Source organism: Artemia sp. Qi Xiang Cuo, chromosome 16 (genome assembly GCF_049724085.1).
Source record: "Artemia sp. Qi Xiang Cuo chromosome 16, ASM4972408v1, whole genome shotgun sequence".
Taxonomy (NCBI): domain Eukaryota; kingdom Metazoa; phylum Arthropoda; class Branchiopoda; order Anostraca; family Artemiidae; genus Artemia; species Artemia sp. Qi Xiang Cuo.
In genome coordinates, this window is record NC_142809.1 from 3,848,743 (window position 1) to 3,863,457 (window position 14,715).

General features: G+C 36.9%; 1 protein-coding gene across 2 annotated transcripts in view; it reads right to left on the reverse strand.

Annotated features, from left to right (window-relative positions):
• Window positions 1–14,715, reverse strand: part of LOC148942487 (transforming growth factor beta receptor type 3-like) — a 246,130-nt gene that overhangs the window by 184,137 nt on the left and 47,278 nt on the right. For both annotated transcript variants that reach the window (XM_089102668.1, XM_089102667.1), the window contains exon 3: window positions 3,242–3,369. In XM_089102668.1, the coding sequence (XP_088958794.1) occupies window positions 3,242–3,369 (128 nt within the window). The remainder of the gene's footprint in view (window positions 1–3,241; window positions 3,370–14,715) is intronic.

The following is a 14,715-nucleotide window of genomic DNA, read 5'->3' on the forward strand; positions in this document are numbered from 1 at the left end:
AACAACTGTTTTTTGGTTATTCTCCACATTATTGAATGCTATTTGGATGATATTATATTCTTTTATGTATACGCAATAGCGTCGATTCAGAAAATGTAGGGAGGGGGAAGGTAAAAATATCTTTCAAAATCTAGGAGGCAATTTTATTGTTGCTTTTTTTTAATGAAAATACCAAAACAGGCATTTTTCTATGAACATAAGCAAAACAAGGATTTTTTTTTCAAAATATAGAGGGGGCAAAATTCTAGGGGCAAAGTCTCCCCGTCAGTTGACACCACTGGCAATAAGCCTGGTGTTCACAGGGCTGCCATTTAAATGTTAACTCATTTAAACTTGTCTAATTGAAAAGTGAAACAATTTTTGGTAAAAAAAAAAGCATGTAAACAGTAGCCACTACCAATAGCAAATAAAATTGTGATGACACTAAAATATTTCTTTAATATTTCACTCCCCCCCCCCCAATAAATCTTTTAAGACGTGAATTTTCTTAGAAATGATTATCATTCTCGAATATTTCTCACACACAAAAAATAAAAATAAACTCTAAATAGGGGGGAAAGGGGGTGGAAGACCGCCCTCACATTGAAGAGAGCCCTCGTTATGATATTAAAAACAAACAGAAACTATGTATGAAAATAAATTTTCCAACAATGAAATTAATGGATGTTAAACATAATAAAATCATAAATTATTCTGAAAATTCCATCAAGTCGCACCCATTTTGGGCGGAATTTTTTCCTTTTCTAAGATTATAAATGTTCATTAACGCCAATAATTTTAATTTTTAAGCGCAAAAGAAGTAAATTTTACATTTATGGAATCTATATGAAAAGCAGGTTACTCTGACGTATTCGTTGTCATTAGATCTTGATTTTTCAGAGCTTCTGTTACTTTTGATACAGGTCACTCTTTACTTACCATTAATTAAAAAGAACGGTCTGATTTCCACGGTTGCAAGGCTACTGAAATACCAAGGGACTAACAAGAAAATACAGCCACTAAGGTTGAAATTATTGCATTTTCAATACGGAAACTATTTCCCCGTAGGTTGCCACGGAAACCCTGTCTTTAAAGAAAGGGGGAGCGCAATTTATGGCCGGTGATACCTCAAAATAAATATGACCTCCCCAAAGGTTGTTTATGGTTTCTAAATTATGAACAGAGCAGGCCAGGGAGGCTGCAAGGCATGTGCAGAGAGAGGCTGCAGGACCACCTTAAAAAGACTCAACTCTTCCAATAATTTCCATATAATTTGGCTACTGTTTTGTTAAATTTTTTAATCTCCCCCCTCCCAAAAATAATCCTTCACACGAGCAAGGCGGTAGCCCCCCGCAGAAAGAGCAATATGCATTTTAGTTGAGTTTTGCGGCATTTAACAAAATATTACTTTTCGGTACTGGTGCGTTATATAGTCACTTTTATATATTGTTCAAGGAAACCAGTCACGAAAAACCTCCAGACGGGTTAATTGCAAGAGACCGCTATAAAGAAATGCAATGCAAAGCGCGGTTTTCATTGCGTTTACGATATTTAAACTGTTGTTTTTTAGGGTTTAGGGGGGAAGGTACCTAGGTTAGGTTAGATTACGTGTTTAATATATGCTATGCTTTATCCCCTCCCTAATGTGCAAATATATAGCCCAAATTTGTTTATAAACTATTGTACATTCATCCTACTTTTTTTTATTTTATTCCGTTAGCATTAACCAAACTTGACTTTTTAGAAGTGCCCATATAATACACCAGTACCGACTTTTTTCTGACAAAATAGTGATTTATCTCTTCCCTCCTCCTCCCAGATGAACTTCTATCGACCTGTTCCTTATGGAAAATTAATTCAAGCGCCCTCGATTATATGTAAGTTGATCTTTCTACTTCTCATCATAAAGCATACGGTAAGTCACGGATTAGACCACTTTTATAGAATCACGAAGTAGGACTCCACGCTAAAAAACATTTGAAAACCTCAAAATTTTGTATACAAAATTTAAAGGGTGCACAAATATTGGGCTACTAATGGGCCAAATTAGATGTTTTAAATAAAAAAAAAGTAGCACATCTTTAGACAAATCATATTTCAAATCCATCTATGGATATATACCGAAACCTAGATGGAATCAGAACCAGGTTTTGCATGAGAATTTTCCCAGAGAAACGTGTAGATTTTCAAAATGTGATGTTTTCAGGGGGTGAGATATGAGGTATTTCAGTATTGCGCCCCCTAAAAGTATGTGGGTATTGCATAAACGACGCCCCCGAAGGATTTCCGACTTCCCGCCACCCGGTGTACATTTTGGAACGCCACGTGTGCAGCACACTTCCGCCACACTTGGAACAGTTCGGCCACGATTGGCAACCTAAGCACTCACCACCGGGTGTACATTATTTCTAAGAGTTGGCAATCCCTCGGCCACTTCTTGACTACTAAGGTCCTTGCGTCGGCCATCGGCCCTGCAATGTGTTGCTACAGCCGGGTTGTCCCGTATTACCAAGCTGAGATCAAACCCACTTAGTCACCACACGTGGGACTTCCCCTAAAGATCGAGAAAATATGTCATTTTTTACAACGTACTTTTTTCTCTTTTTTTCTTTTCTTTTGAAGCCACAGACATCTCATCCACTTTCTAGCTAGAAACCACACGTACCATATTTCACTACAAGTTTACCGAAATTATCTAATTTCTGAAACATCTCAGGGAAGTAGGTCTGCCTGTTCTGAACGGGTCGGCCTTAACAAAGTCTGAGGGGGATAAAAAAATCAAATTTGTATATAAAGTTAAAATATGTAAAAATATTACTAATCGACCAAAATTAACTCTTTTTATAAAAAAGTAGCACATCTTCAGAAAAAGCTAATTTAATCTAATTTCAAACCTATTCAAGAATAGCTACCGAAATCTACAAGGAACCAGAAGTAGGTATTGAATAAGAATTTTTCCAGAGAAATGTTTAGATTTTCAAAATAGGATGTTTTCATTGCAGAATATCATGACTGAACATAGTCTTGTCATAAGGAAACAGATAAGTGTTTATTAAGAAGAAAATTTAAATAACGATCAAGGACATCTGCAGAAATTATTTAACTTCCATGGGGGGGGGGACTGGGGGTTGACAAAGCTATCTGTCACTTCTTACGAGGGCTTCCTGCCCTTACCATTGGATGCCCTTGACCAAATAATTAAATTGTAGAAACTAGTAAATTTTAAACCTTTTTTTAAAAATCTAAAAAATATGGAACTCACCTCTTCTTCAAGAAAGTCTGGAGGTTTCACTGTGCCCCAACAACCATTTGCAACAACATTTTGTTTGTTCAACCACGCTGATATATATTTCGTTTCCAGCGGGGTATGAATCACACACAAGTCCGGGCCTGGAAAAATTGATTGAATTTGTTTTAAACATAAGAAATTCCACTTATTGTCCCTGACTTATCTGTGTGGCACAGATTAAAAACACACAAGCAAAAAAAAAAAAAATACAAATTACATAAACATTACAGATGAAATTTCGAGACTTCAAGCAGCCCCCTTCTGCTTCCCTACTCTACTTGAGGACGTTTAGCTTTTCGTTTGGAACCATATGATTGCTAAAAAGCATAATTTTCGACGAACTATTCTTCTTCATCCGTAGAACGTGACCTGACTGCTCTTTCATATTTGCCATAGAAGGTGGGATCGGACCACATTTTTGGCTCGGCTTAATGGTTGATTTACGGTAAAAAAAAGAAAATAGGAGATAATTCGATGCAAAAAAAAACTTTATGCCGAATCACCAATTGGAGGGTAGCCGTTAATGAACTCACAAATGAACTGTTATTGATTGTGATTAGACACACATTCTGGGGAGAGGGGATTTTAAGCCCATACTTCCAGTGCAAATCTTGACCTTTTTCTTAATATTTTTCATGTAATTTCTTTATATGTCCAGGTGATTCGCTTATTCATGTTATTTACAGGCTTATGCACCGCAACTCAAGAATGAATTCATGTATATATTCTTGCTCTTGGCCCCATTGTTAAATCGTCAGAGTACCCCCCTATCCGTTAACAAATAATCCTTCCTTTTTTTATGGATTAATTATCATCAGCGTTCTTGATGCGTCATTTTTACTAGTAATTTGGTGTTAGACATATTTATTCTTTTTTATTCAAACGACGAACCGTGTGCAGGAAGTCGATATCTCTTCTTTTATGGTGTTTAAAACGCTGATTTTTTTAACACATTGGTTATCAATAAACCTATCTGCAGTCAGAAGAGAAAAGGTGCCCAGCTTGAAAAAGATGTGGTATGATCACAGTATAAAGATATAGCAGTAAGTTTACCGCAGATAATTTCTGGCTCTTCATTCTCGGTGCGAACAAACAGCTCCTCCCACTTATTCTTGCATTAGCGCGCACATGCAGATCCTCTCATCTGCCATCAGCGGTCCAATTACCCTGGAACACGTATTTTGGCAGAAACTTTCTCAAAATGCCTTTGAAACCAACATGAGACTTCGAAACCTATTTTTAATTCCTAAAAACATCTAATAATAACATTGCACTACTAATTACCGGTTTTCATATATGCATTGGAATAAATTAATTTAAAATTAGTTTCTTCAAAATTTAGTGTTCCAACGTTGAAGCCAAGTTTCGCGTTCAAAAGAAATCTGACCTGTCTACCTATGAGAAGATCTAATGTCGCTTATGTTTATATATTCTCTGGAACACTCGCACCTCGGTCCGGATTTTTATAATTGGCGAGATAGGGAAAGATCATACTGCCTATAATATATATACTGTGGGTATGATCAAGCTGAGATAATCTCACTGCAACACTATCTTGGTCAGAATTTTTCTTTGAATTTCCTGCCCAATATCATGTTTCTGCGAATTGTGAGCTAACTATTTCTGTTAGCTAACAATTCTGTTTCCGCCGTCGAAACAAATTTTGTTGGCTAACAATTGGACGGCAGAAAAACCCCTTAGGGGTGGGGTGGGGTTATGTTATGTTAGGTTGGGTTAGGTTTCCATAATTTTGTTTCTAATCTAAAGAATTATTTTATCATCATGTTTTGTTATTTTTCATTCGGATTAACCTAACTTCACATTTTTGGTGTTTCCAATAACACAAGTACCATCATCCGTATCTGACGACATTGGTGCAATAGTTCTGAAAGAGGCCACTGGGTTTCTAATCATTTAATTTATTTCTATTTGTTTTTTACAAGCATATTTTTAGACGAACATTTGCAAAATTTGGGCCCTTTATATATAATCATTTGTTAGAGGCTACCAAATTTGCACACGTTAAATATCAACACATGCAAAAAATAAAATTCAAGACGACGTCAAACTGTGCTGAGGGGTAGTGGGAGGGCTAACTTTTTCCGATCACCATAAAAGTGTGGGTACTTAAGGTATAGACGGGCAACAAGCGAGATATTATATAGGGAAGATGCTTAAGAAACTAGTCAAACGAGTTTCTTTCCATAGAAAATTGGACTGGAATCCGTGGTTTGTCATTGCGTTTACAACATTTAAACTTTTGTTTTTTGGGGTTTAAGGTACCTAGGTTAGGTTAAATTGCGTATTTAATAAACGCTATGCCTTACCCGCACCCCCTCCCCCCCTAATGTGTAATTATATAGCCGAAATTTGTTTCTAAACTATTATATTTTCATCATACTTTGTTTTATTTCATTAGCATTAACCAAACTTTACTTATCGCGTGTTAACTCTTTCAAGCCTGTTGTCCAACAGCCGCTACTACTCAACGAGGTTATTCTTGTTGGTATAGTTGTAAATAGGTACACCTTTCCGATTATTCCTAACCTTCCAAGGTGTTTACACCACTCCAGGAGAGTCTTTAACCCATTTTATGATGCACATTAACAAGCCCAGTTTGTCCAGTCAAAACAAATTGTTGCTCTTGTGACTTATCAATTAGCTGCACGCAGAGCAGCACTGCTCTGCACTGCGGAAATCGAAATATTTTTTTCACTATTTTCTATTAAATTAGTACTTTTTTAAGTAAATGATCACAGTGGCGTAACTAAGAGGGGGTACAATTGTCCCCAAGCACAAAATCTGTTGGGCCGCCAATTAGATAATATTTATACCGTTTATTCCATTGAAGATAGACCTACTTACGTTGCTAATGGGGGGGGGCTGACATTGCCCTTGGCACCGAGGAATCTACCTACGTCTCTTTCAGATCAATGAGACGTCGTTAGGGAAAGGAAGGAGATTACAGCGACGCTTATTTTTGAGTGTTCTAGATAAACTGACCTTGTTTATTACTCTTTATGGATCTGAACTTCTTTTCTTGATATTTCTAGGACTTCATTACCCTATGAAATAGTTTTAAAGATGGATTTGCAGCTTCATGAGATTATCATTTTTGAGGCTTTTGAATTTTAAAGGAATCCCTGGGTCCTCTCTCCTTGAAAATTAACTGTTAAAACGTTCTTCCAAAAAAAATTTTTCAAGAAAAGTACAGAGCGACATGAAAACAAAATATACAGAAATAAATTTATATAATAAACCATACTCAAAACAACAAAACTTAAATGAAGCCAAAGTGAAGGTAAATTAAGATAAATAACCAAGTCAAAATTTAAAATAAAAGATGTTTTCTATGAATGAATAAACGGAGCCTAAAACAAAAAAAAATAAAAAGAATAATCAGTCTTAAGACAAACAGAAACTGCCAAAATAAGAGCGGGGTTACCACATCCCAAGTCACCCAGAAAGCTAGAGTGTCATTCACATCTGGATTTATCAATAGGCCCGCTAGGTCCGAGTCTAGGGGCGCACAATGCCAGGGGGCACAATAAATCATCACTGAGGTTTTTTTTTTTTAACAAAAACTGGACTTATGTGATATATCGTCAAAGTGGCAGGTGACTTCATCGTCGCGCTGCCTATTCACAGAAAAGTGATTTTAAAACAACACAGGGCATTCCGTGACTACTTATAAACTGTCAGATGTCACCCAAGAATGGCAGCTGAGAGTTCGGTATCACCTCTCTCATTACCTTTGGCAAATCATTTGCGATCTGGTCAGTACTTACAGTATCCCTGAATTTTTGGTGATTTCCCCGAAAATATTGCAAAAATGGAGCGGCAAAAACGCTTGGGTCTAGAAGCGTGAAAGCTTTAAATCCAGCCCTGGCGTCATTTGTACTTTGCACCATTTCATTCCTGGTGTCATTTGCACCCTTCCAACAATTCTCAACCATAAAAAATATAGCGAATGAGCCCCAATTTACGAATGAATGAGTCTCTTCCCAAGTTTCTACGACCTTCTTCAAGTTTCAAGCGACCGGAAAAAATAAAAAAAATAATTCATAAGAGACACGTCACTCTTTAATTAGTCAACGCAACTGCGTTCATCCTGATTAAACAATCTTACAGCAGTAAACAAACCTATAAAATTATTCCGAGTTATATTATCCATACTAAGGATAATTAATTTCTATGGTATTTAATTGAACGATCTCATAACGCAACATGAAAAAAATCTACAATATTTTTTCTTTTTTTTCAAATTACCCTTACTAAGGAATTTATGCTGAAGATATATTGATGTTTTGCATAAGTTTCCATTTAACCAGTTCAAATATTAAGAATTCATTTTCAATGGCCATGGTACTTCGACTTCGCCACTCCTATTTATATTCACTCGCAGAGCATCAAGCGGTGTGGTTCGCAGCCCCTTGTTTGCAACTCATAATATCACTTATATCTTCTTTCCCCCAAATATATTATCCCACCGAAGTTACTGAAGTTTTCATGATTTGAAATTTAATGCATCTTTTTATTCCCTCTGGTGAGAAGGGTTTCATTTCGTCGTATTGATTCATCTTCATCTTGTGTTTTGTTAACTTAATAATAGAAAAGTTTATGAGATCTGGTAAAATTACAAAAGCGCATTCAAATTTCAGTAGATTTAAAGGATAATCTAATGTGAAGGAAGTGTTCATCATAGAAACGGAGTGGACAGGGACCTAGCGACAGGGGTGCCCCGAGGAGGGGGGACGGGCACACTGCCCGTCCAATGTTTTTAGCATTCAGTAAAATTTCCGCGGATGGCAAAAATTTCGGCAAAAATCTTGCAAAATTGCCCGAAATTTAGAAAAATTCTTGATTTCTGCAGAAAATTCGACATAACTCAGGTAGCGATTTGGTAAAATTTACAAAGATCGCCCCCCCCCCCAATGAAATGAGTCTCGGGACGCCCCTGCCTAGCGAAAGGGAAATAATATGATGAAAATATAACACTTTATTAGCAAAATTGTGAAAAGTACAACTTAGAATCTTGTGCCCAGAACACAGAAATGTCCTTAAGAACCGCGTTGAAATAAGTTCTGCCTTCTGCCTTTACTACCGCCCGCCACATGTACTCTGCTAAGTATGATTTTAAATGAATGGCGGGATGTACCTCGGTGCCGGTTCTCCCTCCACTTTGTGGAATCCCACATTCGCTCTACTTTTTGGTGTGTCCATTGACATACTGTTTTGTTTTGGACAACAACCCCTTATCTTGGAAAAGTATAACTGCCCTTTCTTCGGTCCCTGGCATATCCCAATTCTTACTTTGAACATCCATGGTGAGACATTGTATTCTATCACTATGCATTGCAAACTAACCGGCTATTGTCCTATCTGATCTTCGCGATCCAAATTCTCAAGTGTTTATCTGATCTTCGCGATCCAAATTCTCGAGTGTTTCTCGTATAATTAATAAGTACCAAGAGAAACAGCTATAGCACTCCATAGTAAATGAGAATCTCACCTTATATTCTGTTTCTGAATGGAACACCCCATATACGATCAACGAGGTTATTTATACCAGATTTTTTATTTATAAATAAGTTCCTAAAAAAAATATAAAACGTGGAATTTGTCCAGGCGTAATTAGTTATGTCCAAAATGAACCCCTTTCCCCATCTAGACTCCTAGCTAAACTCTGGATGATGCCTGAAATGGAGCGTGGGCTCCATATTCTGAAAGTAGACTGGGAATCCTTACCAGGCTTGCCCATTGATATATCCAATTTATCTATATATAGTCAACATTTTTTTCTTTTTCCTTATCAGGCTTTAGTACAAGGGGCAGCAATAGACGCAATACAATGGTCCCCCTTGGTTTTGAAATAATATTTTTGGTAATTCCATTCGAAAAGGATGGAAAATAAAATTGCCTTCCAGATAAATTTTGAAAAAAACCTTTTTTGTATCTTCATCTTTTTTAAATGAAAAAAAAATTGCCCCCTACATTTTTGTGACTTGGTGCCCATATTTGGTGCCCAATTTCGTCTTTTCTTACACTAAATGATTCTTTTCGATATACAAAACTAATTGTTACAGAAACAATTATCGATCGTCACCTGTTTTGTCAGAAAACAAGAAAACTTCTATAAATCCAAACTTCTTTAGTCACCTAGCTCTATATAAATATATTTAATTACATACATAATTTCATCACGAAGTGATAAAATTTAATGGTAAGAACTCTTGGCAAAAAGATCAAATCACCCTGAGGGAAAAAATCACCCTGATAACCAAGATAACTGAAAAAAACTAATGAATGTAGATTACGCAATGCTAATCGTTCCTGGAAGTTTCAGAAATTTTGAATTTATAAACCTTATAAAAAAGATGACTTTTAAAATATATTTTGCTTTCAGTAAAGCACAAACCATGTTCTGATCTTTAGAAGGATTAAAGGGGATAGCCCTACTCCTGCTTGTGGCAATTTTTGTTCGTTTTCAGTCTGATTTGATTATTCTTTGTAATTTCTGTTCGTGATATTTTAAAGGATTATGAAATTACAAGTTCTTGACCAGTGTTACGGGTCAAGAATTACCATCCTTTACCGAGTTTACCAAGATAAAAGTACCATCTCTTATTTTCAACGTGTTACTGGTTAAGACTTGAATCATTCAATCGAAAACAAAGCATAAATAGCCTGGCAAAGAAGCAGTAACTATCGGCAACCGACCCCCTGCTGTTACAGACCGATCTCCAATATGTTTGGCATTACAAAAGCTCCCCCAGCTATGCTCAACAACACGGACCCGAAATTTGTAATGGCAGATTCTACCCTTGAAACGAGCAAAGGGATCAACTGAAGAACCGAGGAACCCAGATGTTTCTTATTGGCATATTTATGGGAAACAGCCAGTCCTACCGGATGGTTGAGGTCTATCCTGGTATTTGAATCTTGTTGCAAAACCTTAAATTTAATGCGAATACATGATAGATCCAGCCGATCGGTCTTTTCAAAAGGGAAAATTAATTTCACACAATTTATTTCCTTTTCGTATCTGCCCAAACCTACATTCTTTTAAGCGCTGAAGCCCTCAAAAAACGCATATAAGAATTGTTTACATCCATTTTTGTTACATTTTTACGAGTCAAACAAACATTTCGAGATGGGTTCAAACCCCCCTACCCCAGCCCCTCTGGATACGGCCTTGGGTGTTCCCTGAATGTCAGCTAGAAAAGTAGTTGTAGGAAATAATATTTAAAACATAACTCCCCGCTTAGAGTTGAGCTTAATCGTGGGCAGTATCAGAGCCGTTCTTAGGGTTGGTGGCGCCCGGGCAAAATTAATTACGGTGCCCCATTTCCGACTCTATTATAAATACAAAAAAAAACAGCCACGGCGTTCCCCCAGCCGCTGCGTCGGGGGTAGCTTGCCCCGGACCCCGCTTGAAAAGATTAGGGTGGATGAGAAAAGTGCGCATCTACTTCTGCCTCAAGTGGCTTGGTGCTGCAGCGAGTTACTAGTAATAGTATTTTACACGGAACTATCGAGCAAAAAAAGAGAGAAAAGGGGCTATTTAAACTCTTGTCGGGAAATCAGGAAACTAAGAAATTTTGGCTCAAAAATTCCCTTTTATCAGATTTCCTTACTCTTCCGTGAGATCGTCTGATCCAGGCATTATTTGATTGGCAGAGTGGTTTTATGTATGCAAATAATATTCCAGTTGGTTTTTATCTTTTACAAGTGTTTCTATTTTACTGACTTTTTAAGTTTATTAAATTTTTATATTTCTTAGTTTTTTCCTTTTTATATTGATTTGAATTCAATGAAGTTTCTAAGTTTCGCTTTTGATTTTGTGCATTTTAGCTTGCGATTGTTGTTTTTAAATGGAGTGTTAGCTTCTATAATTGTTTGCAAAATTTTTAAACAGAAGTTTCTGGCACACAGGTTTAATGTGTACCTGAAACATCACGTTTAGTGTATGATCTGGTCATACACGTTTAATGTATGACCAGGGGCAACCAAAATGACCCCCTACCAAAGTATAGGGGGAGGGGCAAACTGTATTTTTCAAAATATAGTTGGAAAGGGCAACTTTCTAGTCTTTTTCAATTTTTTCAATGATAAAACCAAAAGAAGTAATTTTTAATGACATTTCCACAGAAAAGGTATATTTCAAATTATAGAGGGAGGCGAAATCCAAGAAGTAGATGCCCTCCTGTCCTCTTCCCTAATTGACATCACTGGTTATGTCTCTTGAATGTGGTTTTGATTTATTAAATGGATTGTGGATTTTGTTTGGCTTAATCATTAAGAAAATACCAAAAGATTGATCACGGACACGTATAAATAATAGCAATATAATGTGCTTTTTGAGCTCTACCCTTGGTCTAACCAGTAAGTATATGGCACCGCTTAACTTAGCTCTCAATTTTCCATTTATCAGCCTCACTTGCACTTTTCTTCACAAAGCACTGTCAGTGACACCAGTTGGGAGGGGGAGAGAAATATTTCCAAATCCCCTACTATCTTATATCTTCATCCTAGATTTCGAAAATACCTTTTTTTTTATTGACAATACCGATTTTTGGTATTTTTATTGAAAAAATTCGAAAAAACAAGAGAATTGTCACTCCCTAGATCTCGAACACATTTTACCCCCTTCCCACTACATGTCCGTGATTTGACGCCACTAGCTCTACTAGCCGGACATTTAGCCCAAACAGAAATCTGACACACTAGCGCGTGACGTCTTCGCTTTTGCGCATAAAATTCATATCTGACTATTCCACACTTCTGAGATAACTACCAAAAACAGTTTGCTAAGCTGATCTGAATGGGATGATCAGAATATTCGGAAGGTAAATGTATATTCAATCACAATTAAGCCTACTGATCAACATTGCTCTGTTGTTCCTCCCTATCTGCACAGATTAACAAGCAGTTTTTGGAATTGCCTCAGAAGTGTGAAATTATCATTTTGCGACCACGATGTACAAAGTTTATTACAAGCGGTGTCGTTATAAACGATCAAATTGCCAAATTCTTCTTTTTTCACGATGCAATTGGTTTGCTTTTGGGAGACAAACATCCATAGGCACAAGTTACAGTACAAGATTTTTTTTAAGTAGAACTATGCCTACAATTATTTAATTTTATGCGATTTATCAAACAATATAAATTTCCTGAATCAAAATAAAATCAGAATTCAATCAAAAATGAAATATAGTATTTCTTCATCAAATTGTATGGGAATGACACGCTAGCATCACATCTAAGAAATTCAAAGAACGGGGCAGTTTTGACTAATGATAACCATTTTGCAATGTCAATGGGAAGGCATGCACAATGGACGGCAAAATGCATCATTTTTCAGCCAGACTTCGGCTAGCCTTTGCTGTTAGGGGGAGGAAGTTAAATATTAAATTAATCTATCCACATCTGTGAACAGAAGTTTAGTAAAGCACTACCATTACTCAAATCTTTACATTAAGCCACGAATCCTTATGTAGATGTCATGCCACGAATCCTTATGTAGATGTCATGCTCATCAATGCCGGTTCATTCAAGAAGCTGAACACTAGGGCTTTTCCATGACAGATCTAAAGAGGAGAAAGGATCGAGGCGCCAGAGAAAAGGGGTACTGAAAGCACCTTCATTATCACATTTATAAACCACGAGATTATTTTTTTACTAAAATAAATTCATTTTGGGAGGTAGGAAAATCAGTATAAAAAGCTTTATAATAATTGACACTAGTTTTGATGCGTCATACTTTAGAAACTAGACGTAAAATAATGCAATAACCTCCCCCCTCCCCCCATGTGTTTTTAAGCTGGTGTACCTTAATATTTTTTTTTAAACACAGTAACACACTTTCACTTGCGTTTCTTTAGTATTTACGACTGTTACTGAGTGGATTTCGAAAAAGAGGGTCCAAAATGAGGCTTTTTTAGGCAGGATTGCCAAATCATTCAACGATGCAATATCTGGAAGCCATATTAACATTTGACGAAAGACAACTTCATTACTATTTAATGGATTTTCATATTTGACAGGATGATAGCATAGAAAATGGTGGCCGAGACCATTTTTCAAAGATGCTTCGTGGCTCCAATCCAAAGAACCTAAGATCATACCCGTATATACTAAGGAGTTCCAAATGACCTATATATTGAAGTCATGAAATTAAATTAAACAGCGAGGTACACACAAATTTTCAGAAATTACCTTCAAAGAATATTTTGCCTAGGACCAGGGTTATTAATGACATGACGCAGAGACAATGGTGTATCCTGAATTTTTGTTCGGGGAGGGGGGGGGGGGGGCAAACACTTTAAAAGCGCATAAAAAATTTGTTTATATGCATTTTTTATATTACGATTTATATATATTATTTTATATTTTTATATTACGAGTCAGACAAAAATTTCAGGAGAGGGGGGGTCAAAACCCCGTAACCCACCCCCCTGGATCCGATCAGTGGCAGATCCAGGGGGCGTCCCCCTAGCGTAGTCTAAAGCAGTGTAATTTACTTAATTAACTCAAGTTTGCGTTAATTAAACTTGCTCCTAACGCAAGTTTATCGGATCAACCTATTTTACGCCCCCTCACCCTAAATTTGTTTTATCCGATCAACCTATTTTGCCCCCCCCTAAAAAAATCCTGGATCCGATCCTGCATAGAGAAGCTTATTTGTATTGTTTTATACATGGGAGGCGGGGGGGGGGGGTGGATCAGTCAATAATCGTTTTGACAAATCCAAAGGCCTTTCTGATTTCCTGCACTGAATAGGAGCCCGAATGTGTAATAACATTTAAATATAACAGCAATACCGTGAGGGAGAGTGAAATTTATTATAATAAAAAACAACAGTTCATCACACGCCCCGGGAAGTAAAAAACTTGTCCGGGGAGTTTGGTAAATTACAAACTCTGGTCACAATGGTACCACGGTAACACTAATTGGATAGGCTTCACAAGAGAAAAACACGCGAACAACATTCAGCAACAAATTTTTCCCTATTCCAGATGGCACATTGCTATTTACATGTGACAGTTAATTTGTAAAATAACCCATTTTAATATTAATATAAATTGCTTTGTAGCAGGACTACAGTTGTACGTTCATCATGAGCCTGAATTATTCCACTATCTGTCATAATTTAAAATTCTTTAGCTGCTTTTTCACAAAAGCTAAGCCGCGAGGTTTCTAATCCAAACTGATAAATTACGACGTCCGATAGATAAATGGAAGTTGGACACGTCAAAATTGCCAAAGTTCCATTAGTGGGCTGAAAGTATACATTGATAAAAGCCAGCCCCATTCAACTGGCCCCTGCCACTCTAATGCATCAACCGGGGCTCGTTGACAATCAGCAAGGGTTGACACGAGGTCTGCAGAAGGAAGCAAACGTTTTTATGGGTGGTCCATTAATCAGTGTGGAAGGACTGTACTCA